The following is a 17,562-nucleotide window of genomic DNA, read 5'->3' as shown; positions in this document are numbered from 1 at the left end:
GCTTAAATTTGCAACTTTGAAATGCTTGTGACTGAACAGCTTCTCAAGACACCGCTGGCTGAAGACCTCTGGGCCTCTTTTCTCCATAATATGAGCATGTAACAAGCTTGCTAGATTCCCCAAGTACTTACTGCATTTTTTTCCCAAAGATCACTTGAGTTATTGAAGCCACTGACCTAAGAGCCATCTTGTCCTAGGAAGAAACTGGTGAATTCATGCTGATAAAATGACTAGTATTTACCCTGGTTTCTTAAAAAAAATTTAAGTTTAAGACTGTGGAAATAATTCTCTACTGGTAACTTTCATGGAGGGTTAACTGATAATATTTGAGATTGGATTTTAATTTTACATTTCACAGTATAAATAAAGCAGGTCGCTTGAAAGTTCTTGGACAATTTGATTTCAAGACATCTTTTCCCTAAAAGACTCAACTTTTTTTTTCAACCAAAGTCAGTCTCAGGTAGAAACAATGAATCCAAACACCAGTTCGCAGATAAGCCTCTATTTTCAGTAAATTTGCTATTTCATTCTCAGTGCTTGGAGACCCCTGGTTGTAAAGCTAGGAGCAACATCTCATGGATGATGGAGACCTCTAGTGGCTCTGGTGAAAACTACAGGCAGCTGTCTTTCCTTACCAGGCAAACTCAGTCCTACTCTAGAATAGCCCAAGAACCACTGGCTTTGGCACTGCCCTGAAGCTTGTTAGAAATGCAATCTTAGGCCCCAAACCTACTCAATCAGAATATGCATTTTAGCAAAGACTTTCAAAGAGCAAATGGGCACATAGCACCTTTACTAAGTTCATCTGGATGAAACCTAGCTTTGCAATAGACAACCTCCCCACCTGCTGCCCGCCGTCAAGAGTAATATCTGCCTTGAAAACAGTCTTTACAACTGTTAACTTCATTCTCTTATTTCCTGGGACTTATAAAGCAGCTTATCTTACAAAACTCACCCATGCTAAAGCAGTGGTTATGGACCATACTTGTCTCTATTTTATAGAATGAGAGCTGCTAAAAATCGTTTTTATAAGAAATACACTGGGTAAAGATAAGCCCATAATATTAACAGAACCATTCCCTCGCTACTCCCAACTGCCTTTTTAGGCTTCAATACTGGTCTTTCTGGAATGCTTGAGAAGAAAACTAAGCCTGAAATCTCACCTAGAAAAGGATCGTATAAGGTGAGTCTGTGAGGAACATGTTCTAGGCTTCAGCCTCCCTTTTGTATTCAAGCGCAAGTGACTAAAACTGGCACAAACAAAAGTGCTACAAATCAAGTAAAAATCTTGAGAACTCTCCTCAGTTGTCTGGGTGAGGTTTATGATGTTGCATTTCCGCTGCAAAATTTAAAAGTCTGGGTGTCCCAAGAATCATTCTCAGGACCTGGTCTTGTCTTCTAGGCCTCTATGGTAATGTGCTGACAAGTTCTTCGGAATTCATAATTCTTTGAAGAAGCTGCGAGAGAGAAGTAATAAATAAAAAGCACCTAAGAGTTATCCTACTGAAAATCTTGGTTCTGTCACAACCTAACAGGCAACTTCTGAAGACTAATGAGAAGTGTAAAGGTCTTATCTGTCGTTGATTCTGTGAAACAACCCCTGTGGAAGTTTATGCAGATGCAGAAGATGTAATCTTCTGTCCCCTAACAAAAAGGGAAATCTGAATTGAAAACAAAAGAAATACCCTGAACCAGCAGGCAGAGTGAGGGGATAATAAGAGGAAAAGATGATACATTGGTACTTATTATTAAAATCTTTATTGTCTTTTTTTCAGAATTGAAACCCATAGAACACATTAGAAATTTAGGTGCATATCTGTCTTGTTTGATGTCGTACCAAGCACAACCTCTATTTGTGCAAGAGCTCTGAGAGGAAATCCTTGGCAGATCAGAACCGAGGGTCGTGGTTCTTACACCTCCCTCTTAAGCAAATAAATTACTTCCCGGTAAGTTATTCCCAGATTCCCCCCCTAAACATTTTGTATTTTTGAGTAACACCTTAGTTCCTTAAAAACCTGTGGCAGTATAGTATCCAGCCCCCACCTTTTCAACCCAGACTTGAGGAGTGGAAGGAAGGAAAACTGGCCCTCCCCTGCTGTAGAGCAGTCTCACGAGGCTGGTCTATCTGCCTCGGGCACCGGCCCTGGCTAGCACAGTAGGTGTTTCCTGGATGGTTGGTCTTTATGTCACTTAGGTTCACGCTCAGAGACTGAGAACCTTTTACTAGCTTCAGGTTCTTCAGCAACATAAGTCAGTGTTTCCCTGTGTGAAAATAAATATTTTTTTCTTGTTAGAATACATATATGACTATATACATACATATACCTTGACTCATGTTTCCTGAAGCCCAAGCTCACAAAACGACAGATGCTGTTTACCATCATTTGAGGTGTGGTCATGGACTGGTCAAACGAGAATATGGAAGCCGTGGAGCAGAGAGGGTGAAGGAACATGGTGGATAGGAGGGGAAGGCCAAAAGCCTCTTTTTTGTTTGTTTTTTTTTTTTAAAGAAAAGAAAAGATGGATTTCTTTGGAAGAACATGTGGCTTTCAGGTGATACTGAAATTTTGCCATATAGAGGATTCATCTTTCCCAAAACAATATACAATGGATGTACCTGAATTCTCCCATTTCCTTATTACATACATTTCATTTGACATATTAATCCTGAGAGCAAATACGGAGAAATGCATTATTAATATATTATTAAGCAATACTCTGAGCAAGTCAGATCCTATTAATTTGTTTTGCACAGAAAATTATTTACCCCAAACTAATAATACAGCTTCATATTAAAGAACAATTTTAGAATGAAACCTCTATACCCATATTCCCCCAAACTCTGGAATAAATATATTTGAAAAGTAGGAGGAGTGCAGAAATGCTACCCAGTTCTGATTTTCTTAGTTTTAGAATACTGAAATGTATCCATGTCTATCTTTAGATGTTAGCTAGGCATACCCAACATAAGACTAACCAAAAACCCTTCCAATGACCTGATTATAACAACCCTCAAAAGATAAACCATAAAAAGGACAGTGTTACAAAACTTTAAAAAACAATATCTACCTCTGTTTTTGAATCAGAATATAGTGTTTATGAATTTTAGGACTAAGAGCTTATGGTTGGTTTTCTCCGAGATTTACCTAAACACACTTTTCCCAGCTTAATCCAATATTGACTTAGAACATAAATTTATATTCTAAGCATCAGTTCACACCACTCTCTTAGCACAATTCTAACTTTAACCACTATACATCTGAACACCTTTTAAGATCATATTAAAATAGGGAAGGAGAATGAAGCAGTGTTTGGAAAAAATAATGAGATGTTTTCAAAGCAGCCTTCCCTCCTCCATTTTTCCTCAACGGAATCTTCTGCCTTCAGCATTATGAATAAAGTTCCCGAGTTTGAGAACAGTTCTTACTCATTCCACTGGGGCATACCAAAGAACAATATCATGTGTTTGAAAGAATTAGTTCAACTAACATTGATCAAGCAAAGCAACACTGACTACCTTCTTATTGGCTCCCTGATGCTTTGAGGTGAGCACCATCCAAGGTATTCTCAAGCTCAAATGTGTACCTCCCTGGATGCTCACAGTACATGAGTTTAAAACTGGAATCAGTGCCTCCTCCTGTTAATACTAGCTCAGTGTTTTGTGCTGATATGTCTTCTTAAATCCAAAACCTTTTAAAAAATAGCTCAGCCCATTCTGTGTACATCTCCAAATGTACAAACTAAGCACAAAAGTATCCTAATTTCATGTTACTTTAAAGTAGTTACTGGGTACTCAGTTGACTTTCAATCTGAGAAAATTAGAGCATAAATTCTAAACTGTTTTTGAAAGGGTGGTAACTGAAAATTGGTCTCCAGTGGCTGGCAGTAAATTTGTTCAACCACATTGTTTAAATATTAGTCTTTGCTTCACAGAAGTCAAAACCGGAAGAGTCCCCAGACAAAATGCAGGAGAGAAGCTTCCAGCTCTAAGGACACACAAGTGGATTCACCAGGCCAGCTCTCCTCACCCTATATTTTAATGCAACTGGTTACATGTCAAAATCACTTTGCCAGAACACACAACTAAGCCTGTTTTAGCAACCTGATATTTGAAAGTGCTAATAGAAGGCAGAAGAACAATACTACCTTGTGGGTTCAGAACAAGATTAAATGATGAAAACAGGGTATGACATAAATAAAAATCTTAAGGCTCTTCCTGGTAACCACCTTAATTTTAAGGCTCAGAAGGCTTAAAACCTGTTTCTAGCCTTCTGTGTGGCCCAAATCACTAGACAGGTCCAGCAACCAGCAGTATGTGAACTATTAGCTATAGGAGTGAGCTGGCTTTTCTCCTAAGAAAGGCACAAATAGGATCGCCAGTCTCTCGGGAACAACAGCTTTAACAACTAAATACCTTGAAGACAGAAGTGAAAATTCATTTTGGAAATCAGGATGGCAGAGATTGCAGGCAACCTAACTCTTACTCAAGGTTTGGGGCAAAAAAGAAAGTAAGCCTCCATAACAGAATTGTGCTTGGGTTGTAACAGTAGGTTCTCTATGGACAATTTTTTTGGATTACTTTGGACATAACCACGAGAATGCAAATCTTACTTAGGTACAAGTCATGCTTGCTTATGTATATGTTAAGAACTTAAATACAGGGGAACCTGTTTTTCACTAATTCAATCACCTCCTTGATTTTGGTCCTACCAAGCAGGTCTCTCTCTCTTCTTCCCTCCTTTAAGAATCATCAAAAGCACTACCACCTTCTCACTTAAAAGCCCAAGCATCCTTCCTGCTTTTGTCCTTCCCTCTAATTCTACCTTAAAAGCATAGTCCCTCCAACAGAGCATACTACTTTGGCTCAACAGAATGCCGGGTTCCTTGCTGCCACTCCCCAGGAAGCAGTAAAATCCCCAATTTGACTAATCCTGGAAAAAGGGACTCAAGAGATTGCAAAGTGTTTTTGGAAGATCCACAACTGTGGAGAAAGGACTATAAGGATGAACTCCAAATACACAATCCAGAACCAACCCCAGCATTAACCTAGTTGAATGTCACACCTCTCTTCATCCTTTGGCATGAGAAATTAAGACTGACCAATGTGCCCCCCACTGCTAGGATGGGCAAACGCCGAGGAAGTCTGAAGGTGGTTCAGCAGGTACGGTTCCGTGGTCTGAAGCTTCTAAGTCTTTGCTTTAGCTTCTACTACAGCAAACACCAAAGAAATCCAAGGCCACCCTATCCCCTATTACCAGAACGCACTGCTGGCCATTTCCAATCCATCTCATACCATCTGGAACTGATTGTGCTGTTTCTCTATCTTTGTAAAAAGCAGTTTCACTTATTTTGTGGAGAATCACAAGTGCGAGAGAGGCATCCTGTCTTCCACCAACACAGAGTCCATCCCAAACTGGTCAGTGCACTGCTTGACGGTGGCCAGGACACTCAGGAGCCGCTGGGCCGCAGCGTCCAGGTGAGGGTCAGCGAGCACTGGGGAGATGGGGTCGTGGGCCATGGCGGACTTTAAGGCAGACTTCAGCACACCATTCTTCAAGGAGTTCAGTCTGTTCCAGGTGGAAACACGAATGCTGGGAGAAATGTTTTACAACAGGTTACATAAAGTCTCTCACTGTCAAATGGAGACTGAAGCCTGCCTGGCAGACAAATGTAAAGAAATAATTATGTAAAATATCTCAACTAGAAAAGTCATTTCTGTTTTAGAAGCAGCTCTACATTATGAGTGACATTACCACATTTTGATATTTCCTTCTTAGTAACTAATAAGAGATACACACAGTATTTTCATATGTTCACTGCAGTGCTCTTTTTAAAGGAAAAATGTGAATCTGAATGTCCGATGACTGAGAAATAGTTAAATAAACTATGGTTCATTCATTCAATGAAAAGCCATGCAGCCGTTTAAGCAGTTATAAAAATTCAGTGGCATGAGGAAATGCCCATATAACATTCAATCGGGGGAAGTTGGAGGGAAAAACTGTTTTACTCCAAATCTGTGGGGAAAGAAAATGTGTGTACAAGCACACACACACACACATACACACATGGTTAGAATGAAATCACTAGAGTGTTAACAGAAGGTATCCTTACATTTTAGCAAGTAATTTAATTTAAATTTCCTTCTTTTTATGTTTCTGAATTAAAAATTCTACCATTAATCTTATAAATAGAAAAAGTTTATTTTAAGGGTATCTACTTTTCTTAATTACTTTTTGCCTAAAAAGGATCTTTTGTTTATTTTAGAAGAAAAGTACAAACCCCCCTGTAGGTAATGAGGGAACTACTAGGTATGCATTAAGGTTTGACTCTGCATGAGGCAGGCAACCTGTTCTGCAACCATTTGAAAAGTAAGAAAGTAAGGATCTTTGGCTAAAGCATGGAAGGGATGGATAAGCACAGAGGCAGTGTGGTTTTCCAATTCTGAAAAATATGAGTGCCTAGAGCATCAGAATTTCTCCTGCATGACAAAAGTATCACTTGACTTCCTTTCAGCTCCAAATCCACTCTTCATGTATGCCCTGCTCTCGTGGACAGAGGTCCTCTAGTCATCTCTCCTCTTAGGCTTTCTCAGTAGAGGATGCTGGAGGGAGATGCTTCTGGGTGCTATACAAGGCAGGAGTGTCAGGGGAAGGTCATCAAATGAAGCTCTGCCCTGGCCACATTCCCAGAGCAGGCAGGTCCTCTGTGCCACTGCAGCTTCAGCCTGGCTTGGTGGTAACTTTCCTAAGGCCCTCTTGACATGGAAACCAGAGCCCCAAGGCCACCCACCCATGCTGGTATCCTTATTCCCTCCGTAGGCCCATAAATAAGCCTTGCCTATAGCTTGGAGGGCTTCTACTGAGTCATGGCTCTCTCTGTACAGGCCACGACCTGCGGATGGCCTGTGCCTTGCCTGCACTACGGAGGGTTGCTTCCTGCACGCCCAGCATCTGCAAACTAGTGCACGTCTCTGCTGTCAAGTGGGCTGGACTACACCTTCTCCACTGAGGACCAAACCCAGACTTGGGGTGTGGGGGTGGGGGTGAGGGTGGGGTCTCTTGCAAATTGGTTCCTCTCCCTCAGCCCTACTTGTGTATCAGAGAGTTTAATCCTCCTTTATATTAAACTTTCCTGTTGAACCCACCATGTCTTTTCTATCTTCTGACTGGACCAGACTGATAGTACTGATTAACACAAAGACATCTTCCTTCACAGATGCAGGTTCTGACTGGATGTATCACTGCTTCCCAGTATTAATGAAGATAATTTAGGGTAGCCTAGCTAATACTTTCTGCAGAATCCTGTTGTTATTTAAAAAAAAAAAAGAGAGAAAGAAAAGAAAAGTAAAACAGACCAACTGCCAGAAGGGGCAGTCTTATGTGATCAGTGTCTCTCTGGGAGTTGACCAGTAGTATCCAAGCAAGGTTGGTCCAAGCTGATTCTTAGTGCTCACGCTTTAGTCATACTGGCAAAGATGATCTGAAAAGGAGCTCCTTAGAGCCCAGTCTTTACCTCATTTCCTTGATTTACTTTTTAATTTCTTTGTTCTCTAATATAGACTTTCAAAAAATCAATTACTAACTACCTAGGGAGATAGTTATTTTTGGTTTACACAACTTCTGACTGAGATAAGCAAACCACAGGTGTTGTGGTGGTGAGAGGAAGGTAAACACAGTAGAGCAACTAGGGGCATGGACGGCACCAGATTCTGTAGGGGAGCAGGGACTATATTCTGACAGTAAAACAAACTGATATACATTATTAAATAAGCTGATAATTTTTATTCATATAAAACTCAAAATGCTGTCTAAGCCTTGCTGTAGAAATCGTTCCCTGATCCCCTACATATCAGGATCTCCAGGGGGTTCTGGGTTAGAAAAGTACGAAAAGCACTGCAGGCAAATGCATTTGATCAAGTAACTTACATGCAACACTGATAGAGAGGGGCGAGAATGCTTCTCTCATCCAGTGAGGGGTTCCCAAAGCTGAAAATTAAGTGAAAACTTAGTGAATTAGATGAAAGCACCAGTTCCTTTCTTGGCATCAAAGTAAGAACAAATTCTGTAAGAAACCCAAATGTGATCCTAGATAATTTTATGCTCCCACAGCTCAAATCACTTAAATTAGAAATACACAGGGTATGACCAATTAGACACAGGGCTCCTAACAGCCTGCACTGCAGCACTGAACAACAGATACACTCCTTTACAAGGGTCCCTTCTCCTGCTGAGACACTGCAGGGTGCTGAAGCATGCCCATTGTGACAAAGTGTGAAGTCCACAGGCGGAGGGAGAACCTGAAGACCCCCAAACTTGAGAAAGTTTTACGGGTGCACAGAGAAATAAAGGCTATTCACATTAGGTTCTCACAAACAAGTAGAAACTCATTTCCTATAAAAAGAAGTTATACTTGTTCTACTCCAAAATTACCAATAAGAAAAGTCTTAGATTATCCTATTCCCTACAACAAAGAATATGGTCAGATTTAAACTGGAATAAACTGCTCTCAGAGGCTGAGAAAATGGTGATTGTAAGCAGATATATAAATGCTTTAAGCAGTAATTTAGAGTTAGAAAAGAACTGATTCTGGAATAACTGTCAACCTTCCACTCTTTAGAAGCTCACCTTAATAGCTGGAGGGTCTGGTAGCCCTCAGCACAGTATACGCCCTCGAAGAAAAAATAGCAAAGGCAATTATTTCCATGTGTATTTCCACAGCACACATGATCACTTTTACAAGTAAGGATAAAGATATTCAGGAACTGAAAATTTAGTATAAATGAAACACACAGCACTGGCCAGTTCCTGCTGCCTCACACTCTGTAACTGTCACCACCTTCCATGGGATATGAGGGGCCTGGTGCTCAGTATAAGGCAGTGGCCTGCTTAGCAAATGCTGCCCAAGTATTCTCTGCTGAGGACCCATGGCTCAGCTGATTCTCAGCAACAGACGTTAACAGTTAGTGACCTAGAGTCTGGACAGTTCTGGCTCCAAGGAAATATTCTATTTAGAAAACATTTATTAAGTGTAACTAAAAGTCTGGCACTTAACTGGGTACCATAGGGAATGCAGAGTGCAAACTGAAAATACAATGTGCTCTTCAAATAGCTCAGATCTAAATAAGGACATTTCATTTATTCAAAATTAGTAAAACTGTCTTAGTCAAGATAGTGACTTGTCTTTATAATCACTAAGCAATTGCTCTCCTACTCATAATAGAAAAAATCTGGGCCTAGATTGCCATAAAAATAGCAAAAACACCCTTTCAAGTAAATTAATTTTTTAAACTGCATGAACCTTTAGATACTATATATATAACAGTAACTAAATTAGAGATATCAAGGGAACATTCATGCAAAGATGGGTTCGATAAAGGACAGAAACAGTATGGACCTAACAGAAGCAAAAGATATTAAGAAGAGGTGGCAAGAATACACAGAAGAACTGTACAAAAAAGATTTTCATGACCCAGATAATCATGATGGTGTGATCACTAACCTAGAGCCAGACATCCTGGAATGTGAAGTCAAGTGGGCCTTAGAAAGCATCACTATGAACAAAGCTAGTGGAGGTGACAGAATTCCAGTTGAGCTATTTCAAATCCAGAAAGATGATGCTGTGAAAGTGCTGTACTCAATATGCCAGCAAATTTGGAAAACTCAGCAGTGGCCACAGGACTGGAAAAGGTCATTTTCATTCCAATCACTCCCAAAGAATGCTCAAACTACTGCACAATTGCACTCATCTCACACGCTAGTAAAGTATGCTCAAAATTCTCCAAGCCAGGCTTCAGCAATACGTGAACCATGAAATTACAGATGTTCAAGCTGGTTTTAGAAAAGGCAGAAGAACCAGAGATCAAATTGCCAATATCTGCTGGATCATTGAAAAAGCAAGAGAGTTCCAGAAAAACATCTATTTCTGCTCTATTGACTATGCCAAAGCCTTTGACTGTGTGGATCACAATAAACTGTGGAAAATTCTGAAAGAGATGGGAATACCAGACCACCTGACCTGCCTCTTGAGAAACCTGTATGCAGGTCAGCAAGCAACAGTTAGAACTGGACATGGAACAACAGACTGGTTGCAAATAGGAAAAGGAGTACATCAAGGCTGTATATTGTCACCCTGCTTATTTAACTTATATGCAGAGTACATCATGAGAAACGCTGGCCTGGAAGAAGCACAAGCTGGAATCAAGATTGCCAGGAGAAATATCAATAACCTCAGATATGCAGATGATACCACCCTTATGGCAGAAAGTAAAGAGGAACTGAAAAGCCTCTTGATGAAAGTGAAAGAGGAGAGTGAAAAAGTTGGCTTAAAGCTCAACATTCAGAAAACTAAGATCATGGCATCTGGCCCCATCACCTCATGGGAAATAGATGGGGAGACAGTGGAAACAGTGTCAGACTTTATTTTTGGGGGCTCCAAAATCACTGCAGATGGTGACTGCAGCCATGAAATTAAAAGACGCTTACTCCTTGGAAGGAAAGTTATGACCAACCTAGATAGCATATTAAAAAGCAGAGACATTACTTTGCCAACAAAGGTATGTCTAGTCAAGGCTATGGTTTTTCCAGTGGGTGGTCATGTATGGATGTGAGAGTTGGACTGTGAAGAAAGCCGAGTGCCGAAGAATTGATGCTTTTGAACTGTGGTTCTGGAAAAGACTCTTGAGAGTCTCTTGGACTGCAAGGAGATCCAACCAGTCCATCCTAAAGGAAATAAATCCTGAATACTCATTGGAAGGACTGATGCTGAAGCTGAAACTCCAATACTTTGGCCACCTGATGTGAAGAGTTGACTCATTGGAAAAGACCCTGATGCTGGGAGGGATTGGGGGCGGGAGGAGAAGGGGACGACAGAGGATGGGATGGCTGGATGGCATCACCAATTCGATGGACATGAGTTTGAGTAAACTTCGGGAGTTGGTGATGGACAGGGAGGCCTGGTGTGCTGCGATTCAAGGGGTCGCAAAGAGTCAGACATGACTGAGCAACTGACCTGAACTGAACTGAAATTTGATGTTAACTATGTATTTCTCAAGATTCTAAAAATCCTAGTCAAGAAAGAACGATATAAGTAGCAATAAATATAAGACTTTGGTTTCCAGTTGTCTGTGAAGAGAATGAGAATCTTTGACTCCTTGGAAAAAATAACTTTTCCATTTTTATTAAAGTCTTAGATCCCTGCGGGTGAAAGGAGTATAAGCTCTAAACAAGCTGGAAGGGTGGGTGCCCATGGCAAAGACCCTGAGTGGAAACAGGAAGGACGCCCACTGTCGAGTCTGTTTTGGAGGTTTCCCAGGACATCCTAGATAGCATCCTTCTTGTATATACCAGACCCCTAACAGAGAGGGAGAGTCCTGCTGGCCCTACCTTTTGGCATTATCGAGAAGGATGAGCATACTAGCGCCTTCATCGTCTTGGAAACTCTCATAGTGATGGCGGTCAGCATTGCCAATCAGGTAATCAAAGACAGCTGTATCAATGATGTCCAAGAGACGTGGGCCGGAGTCATAAGGAGACGTTTTCTTCACAGCATCGCAGTAGCTCTCATCATACTCCCACCTGGAGGCAAGCAGCACGGGGGCTGTTTACTAAGTGTCTGCACCGCATGTAGCATTGTTTAAAATACAGAGGCGAGAAAGTCCCAGACTAGCAGGTTTCCCCTGTACCCTCCACAGTCCTTTTTATTTGTGGATAGAACCCCTGGCTCCTACACAGGGTCAGCACCTGACTAGGTACGGGAGAGAATAAAGTAATGGCTCACAGGAGCATTTACCTGGCCAATTTGCCCTCTCGGTAAGTCCTGCCCCATGGGTGTCGGTGTTTCTGTAGAGGCCACACATCTGGAAGCCAAAGTGTGACAGACCCCTCCATCGTGTCTCCGTCAGCACAGGCTGGCTCTGTTTCTCGGCAGTAATAACACTTCCCATAGAAACAAGTATTATTTCCTAAAGCAGAGAATGGAACCAAATACTTTTAGAGAAAAAGGAAGACTCCAAATTCTCCCCAAACAATGCAGAAGAGAAGAGCTTTATGCGAAAACAAAGATCCTGAATTCATTTTAAAATCTTTATTTTCGGTATAGGAGATAAAAGCACATGGTGTTAAAAAAAAATTCAAAAGGATATATATCACAAAGGTAACTCTCCTTTTCCCTCTCTGCCCTGTCTACCCAATCCCCTCCCAGAAGTCAACTACTGTCACAAGTATCTTTCTGAACTCACTTTAAGTAACAGCCTCTTCTCCTTTGACAGGACTAAATTTTGGCCAGAACGCCCAGGGGAGGGAGAGAGGGCACGATGGCCCAGGACTTTGTTAATATACTGGTTGGGGAGTGGGGTCTTGAGCAAATGAGTCAACAGACTGAGGATAATGGGAACCAGTTTTCTAATAGATAGACAGATAAGGGAGTTTAACACATACAAAGGGAGAAGGCCAGAGTAAATCCTTCGCTGTTGAATTATAACTGGCGATACTGGTTTAAATAGATGGTTTAATACACAGAGATATAGAAGAAGACAAAATACGAATGTTTGTGTGTGTATATCTATGCATATATATATACACACACATGTATATATATCACATAGGTTTTCTACCTCTGCCCCTCTAGAAAATCTAGAAACAGTGACACTCAGGCAGTAATGAACACACCTAGCACTCATCTATTAGTTTCTAAATATTGTTTTAGTGCTATATTAAAAGTAACCAGGGTTCCCTGAAGAAACAGATGACCCGAGGGCAGGAGCAGAGAAAGTACAAAATGAAGTCTGGCTCATATTGCTATGCCAGCCATAAGGAAGCACTCAGAGAATGATGGGAACATTCCAAATGACACTTGACAGTTTATAGGGGTTCCCCCTTGCCAAATCTGTGACAGTTTGAGTGTCAAAATAAATAATAATAGTAACATTGTTACTGAATAAATTAAGAGCCTGCATGCTCATAGTTTTATAAATAAATAAGTAAATAAAAGTGGGGCAGGGTGAGGGGAGGCCTACTCATCAATAGAATGGCAACCAGTTAAATCTAGAAGTATTAGCAAATCACCATTTGACAACTATCACAGTAGTAACTGGTGTGGGCAAGAATTATCAATGAATGCTAAACTGCCCGGCAAAGGTTTGATGAGGATATGATGCTTATATAGTTTTGAGTTTCTCCCTACAAAGTACTCAGTGATTACTTATTATTAAGTACAAAACACTGGAGAAACCTTGCAGACACTCACCACCTTAATCAAGTGATGAGTTAACATCACAAATAATGGGACCAACATCATGCGCCTCCTGATACTATGCACTGAGAAGTGAACAATAGCACTCTGCTGGCATTTTCACTAAAGTCTTTAAATCACAATGAAACATGAACATCAGAGATGTGCCAGAAAGTAACCAGCCTGCACTCTTCAAAAACCTCAAGGTCTTGAAAAACAAGAAGAGTGAGAAACTGTTTCAGCTTGATGGAGGCTAAAAAGACATGATAAGTGAATGCAAATGAATACAATATCCTAGTTTAAATCCTGGATGTACACAGGCCATTACATAGACATGTGGCAAAATCTGAATAGGGTCTATGTGATTAGTGATATTGGATCAGTGTTAATCTCTTGATTTTGATGGTTGAATGATGTTGTGTACAAGAGTGCCCTGGAAGTTGCAATATATTCACTCAAGTCTTAAGGGAGCATATAATGCAGTAATGGATATTCATGTCTGCAACCTGTTCTCAACCAATTCAGAAGTATTAACAGTTGAGGAATCTGGGGGTGGACTCCAGATCATTTTCTGCAACTTTTATGTAAACATAAAATTATTTCAAAATAAAAACTTTAGGTAATGTTTTCTTTGCCCTCCACCTCTATGAAATATAACCATCAAATAAGTTAATTTCCTATACCTATAAAACCTCACATACTATTTTAACAACTGTTTGTGTTGTTAAAACATAAACATGTATAGGGGTCCTTGAAGAGACTTATTAGTATTTCCACCCTCTGGCTTAGTACATACTAAATAGAAGCTAATCCACTATACACACCCCTCCCCTAAAGTTGACTTGATCACTCTCTATTACTTCACAAACTTTTCCAGATAAAAGAGATTTGAACACTAATTGAAAGATACACCATCTTTATAATGTTTATAATTATAAACATATAAACTTAAAAGTTTAATTTGATCCATCAAAAACACCAATGGGTCTTTTAGGGGGTCACTAGATATGACAATTTTAAAGGTCACAAGAAAAAATATAAATAAGAACTGCTATAAAACTGTTAAAATAACTGCAAAGAGAAGCGACTAGATTTGTCAGATATCAAAACATAGTATAATGTCTCATAATTAAAACACAGACCAGCTGATGAACAGATATAATGTCCGATGGAACAGAACAGAAAGTCTAGAAACTAAAGCTAAATCAGCTGAAGGAAATTTATTACAGGGGAAAAACAAGTGACTCTTTAATAAATGCTACTGGGGCAAATGATAGCCATCTAAGGGAAAAAATAACAACAGTGGAGCCATACTTCATTATAGCTCCAACAATATCAAAACCTTAATGTGAAAAATAAAACTACAGAAGTATTAAAAAGAAAAAAAAAAAGAATTTTTCCATAATGTTGGAGTGAGCAATGTGTAACTATTGCTGATTTTCTGATTCAAAATCAGAAAATCTATCAGAAAAGATGGATACACTAAAAACAAAAAATTTCTAAAGCATCTGTAATTATCCTTCAATTAAAAAATAAACTTTAAAAATTCTATAAAGCAAAAAAAAAAAAAGAGAGAGAAAAAACTAAGCAAAGTCAAAAGAAAGAATTGGGGAAAATATTTACATCTCCTATCACAAAGAGCTATTATCCTTCCTAAGTATGAACTCTTATAAATCAGGACAATGACAGAGTTAAAAATGACTGAGGATATGCAAAGATAAAGAAAATACAAATGGCTCTTAAACAAATAAAAAGATGCTACATGTAAAACAAACAAAACCCGAAGTTTGGTAATATATTATTGGTGAAGCTAGGGGAGAGGCATTCTCATGCATCACTGCTGAGAAGGTAAACTGGTTAAATATTTATGTAAAAATACATGTGCCTTTGACCCAGCACTTCCACTTCCAGATACAGTTGATCATGCATGAAATAAAATATGTACAAGGTAATTCTGGGAAACTGGTTGTAAAAACAAAATATTGTAACTTTTAGGTCCAACAAGGGACTGGTTAAATGAACTCTGGTACATCCATGCAATGGAGCACATTGTAACTGGTAAAACAAAAATCTTTATATGAGACAATACAAAGATTTCTAAGATGTATTACATAAAAGAATAAGATGCAGAACCATGTACAGTGTGACATGTATAAAATGGTAGAGTTAAATAAAAATATATATCCATATTTCATACAAAAAGGACATAAAAAATTACTAATAGAGATTGCCACTGGGAGTAGGGAGAGGGAGGGGTTGGATGAAAGTTTTTTCATTGTACTCCTTTGGTAGTTTTAAAAAAATGTGAGTTGTGGGAATATATTATTGATTAAAAAAACATACAAAATAAAACAAAACATTGCTTGGTGTAGGAAACTTGCTATCTATGTGATGAAATCTGTTAGGTAGTTAGAATAGGGAAAAGGAGTCCAAAATGGCAGTGGCTAAAAGACAAGGAAGGGAAAAGCCCACAAAAATAGAACAGAGGAAGGTCAAAGGAAGGTCTGAGGACCGGAGTGAGGACTTCAGGTAGAACAGGGCTCCTGCCTAAGCCCAATTTGCATAGGACAGGCCCAGGGGGAAGGAAAAAACATACAAAAAGAGGAGCCAAAGGGCGCTCTCTCTCTCTCTCTCCCATGCGTGTGTATGCTCTTTCTCTCTTTCCCGCCCGCTGGGGCACTCTTCTCTTCGCGTCTTTGGATCGACATGTCCTCATGCCTCGAAGATGGATTGGCCTGCTATCTTCTAAATAAAGTAGAGCTGTAACACTGATTTGTCTAAGAGCTATAACACGGTCCACTCGAGACGTGAGAGCTGTAACACAGTCTGTCCAAGACCCAAGAGCTGTGACACGCCGAGGGGGCTTTAATGTCCGTCACTCCAAATCTTTGGTGTGACGAGACAAGAGCTGAGGAGCATACACTCGCCTGACAAATCCAAACGCCTGAGCTTGGTAAATAAGACCCTTTATAACCGAATGGAGTCGGGTGTACAGGCTAAGAGTGTGATCTAAGGTCAGGTTTGCGGGTACAAAATATAGACTATAAATAGTCATTAGACTGCAAGACATTAGGCATGTAATTTGACTCCTCTAAGATTCCTCCATAAAACGGAGATAATAGTTCTTCAACCCACCACTGGGCTGTGAGTGAATGAGATAATCTCCAGTAGTGCTCAGCACAGTGCCTGATACACTGTCAGAGACCAGTCAGTGCCAGCTATTTATTATGAAAAATATCTTTCCAGATTTCAATATTCTGGTTTTACGGCCATGAACCTGAGGTTCCCAATCTTTCATTATTCCTGGATGCACCAATTTTAAAAAACTAATTTTCTGATGACTTTGATCTCCATGCTCTCCTGGGATGAACTACTACTTATGATGGTAAAATCTGTATTTCCAGCCACACTTCTTTCCTAAGCTGCAGACTTTAGCTTCTAAGTGATTAGTTAATGTTCACTCCTGAATGTTCCTGTCAAGGTAAGAGTCTGCATCCAATTTCACTGAGTGTGGGTTTTCCCCCACCACCAAGCAATTCCTGGACACTGGTGAGGTGTCCCACAAATTAACTTAATTTTAACATTATCTACCCAGAGATAGCATCAGACTTCACAGGTTAAGGGCTCGGTCCCATAAGTCTTCCACTTCAGATGACAATCACAAGTCTAGGTTGTCACCTGTGCTTCTTACCAACTGGCTATAAATCAGGGGTTCCTATTAACCCCTGTTAGGGTTTAATTTGCTAGGGTAAAGAATATATAATGGGGAGAAGACAGTCTCTTCAATAAATGGTGTTGGGAAAACTGGAAAGCCAGATGCAAAAGAATGAAGCTGGACAACTATTTTATAACATACACAAAAATTAACTCCAAATGGATTAAAGACTTGAACTTAAGATCTGAAACTATAAAACTCCTAGAAAAAAACATAAGCAGTAAGCTCCTTGACACTGGTCTCAGCAATTATTTTTTCGATTTCACACCAAAAGCAAAGGCAACGAAAGTAAAAATAAACAAGTGGACTACATCAAACCAAAAAGCTTCTGTACAGCAAAGGAAACCATCAACAAAACAAACAGGCAACCTACTGAATGGAAGAAAAGATTTGCAAGTCATGTATCTGACTAGGGGTTATAACTCAACAGCAAAAAATAATCGAACGAAAAAAGGAGCAGAAGCTCTGAATAGACATTTTTCCGAAGAAGACAAACAAGCGGCCAACAGAGACATGAAAAGATGCCCAACATTACTAACCACGAGGGAAATGAAAACAAAAACCACAATGAGATACCAACTCATACCTGTTAGAATGGCTATCATCAGAGAGACCAGAAA

General features: G+C 39.8%; 1 protein-coding gene across 6 annotated transcripts in view; it reads right to left on the bottom strand.

The window, feature by feature from the left end:
* Window positions 1–1,745: 1,745 nt before the first annotated feature.
* The window catches only part of FAM20B (FAM20B glycosaminoglycan xylosylkinase), a 43,582-nt gene continuing 27,765 nt past the window's right edge, over window positions 1,746–17,562 (bottom strand). For all 6 annotated transcript variants that reach the window (XM_043922968.1, XM_043922967.1, XM_043922966.1 and 3 more), the window contains 4 exons: window positions 11,788–11,959; window positions 11,382–11,573; window positions 7,926–7,985; window positions 1,746–5,591 (listed from right to left, as the gene is read on the bottom strand). In XM_043922968.1, the coding sequence (XP_043778903.1) occupies window positions 5,360–5,591; window positions 7,926–7,985; window positions 11,382–11,573; window positions 11,788–11,959 (656 nt within the window). In that variant the 3' untranslated portion in view covers window positions 1,746–5,359. The remainder of the gene's footprint in view (window positions 5,592–7,925; window positions 7,986–11,381; window positions 11,574–11,787; window positions 11,960–17,562) is intronic.

This window comes from Cervus elaphus, chromosome 14 (assembly GCF_910594005.1).
Source record: "Cervus elaphus chromosome 14, mCerEla1.1, whole genome shotgun sequence".
NCBI classification, from domain to species: domain Eukaryota; kingdom Metazoa; phylum Chordata; class Mammalia; order Artiodactyla; family Cervidae; genus Cervus; species Cervus elaphus.
This window is presented reverse-complemented; position numbering and strand designations above follow the sequence as displayed.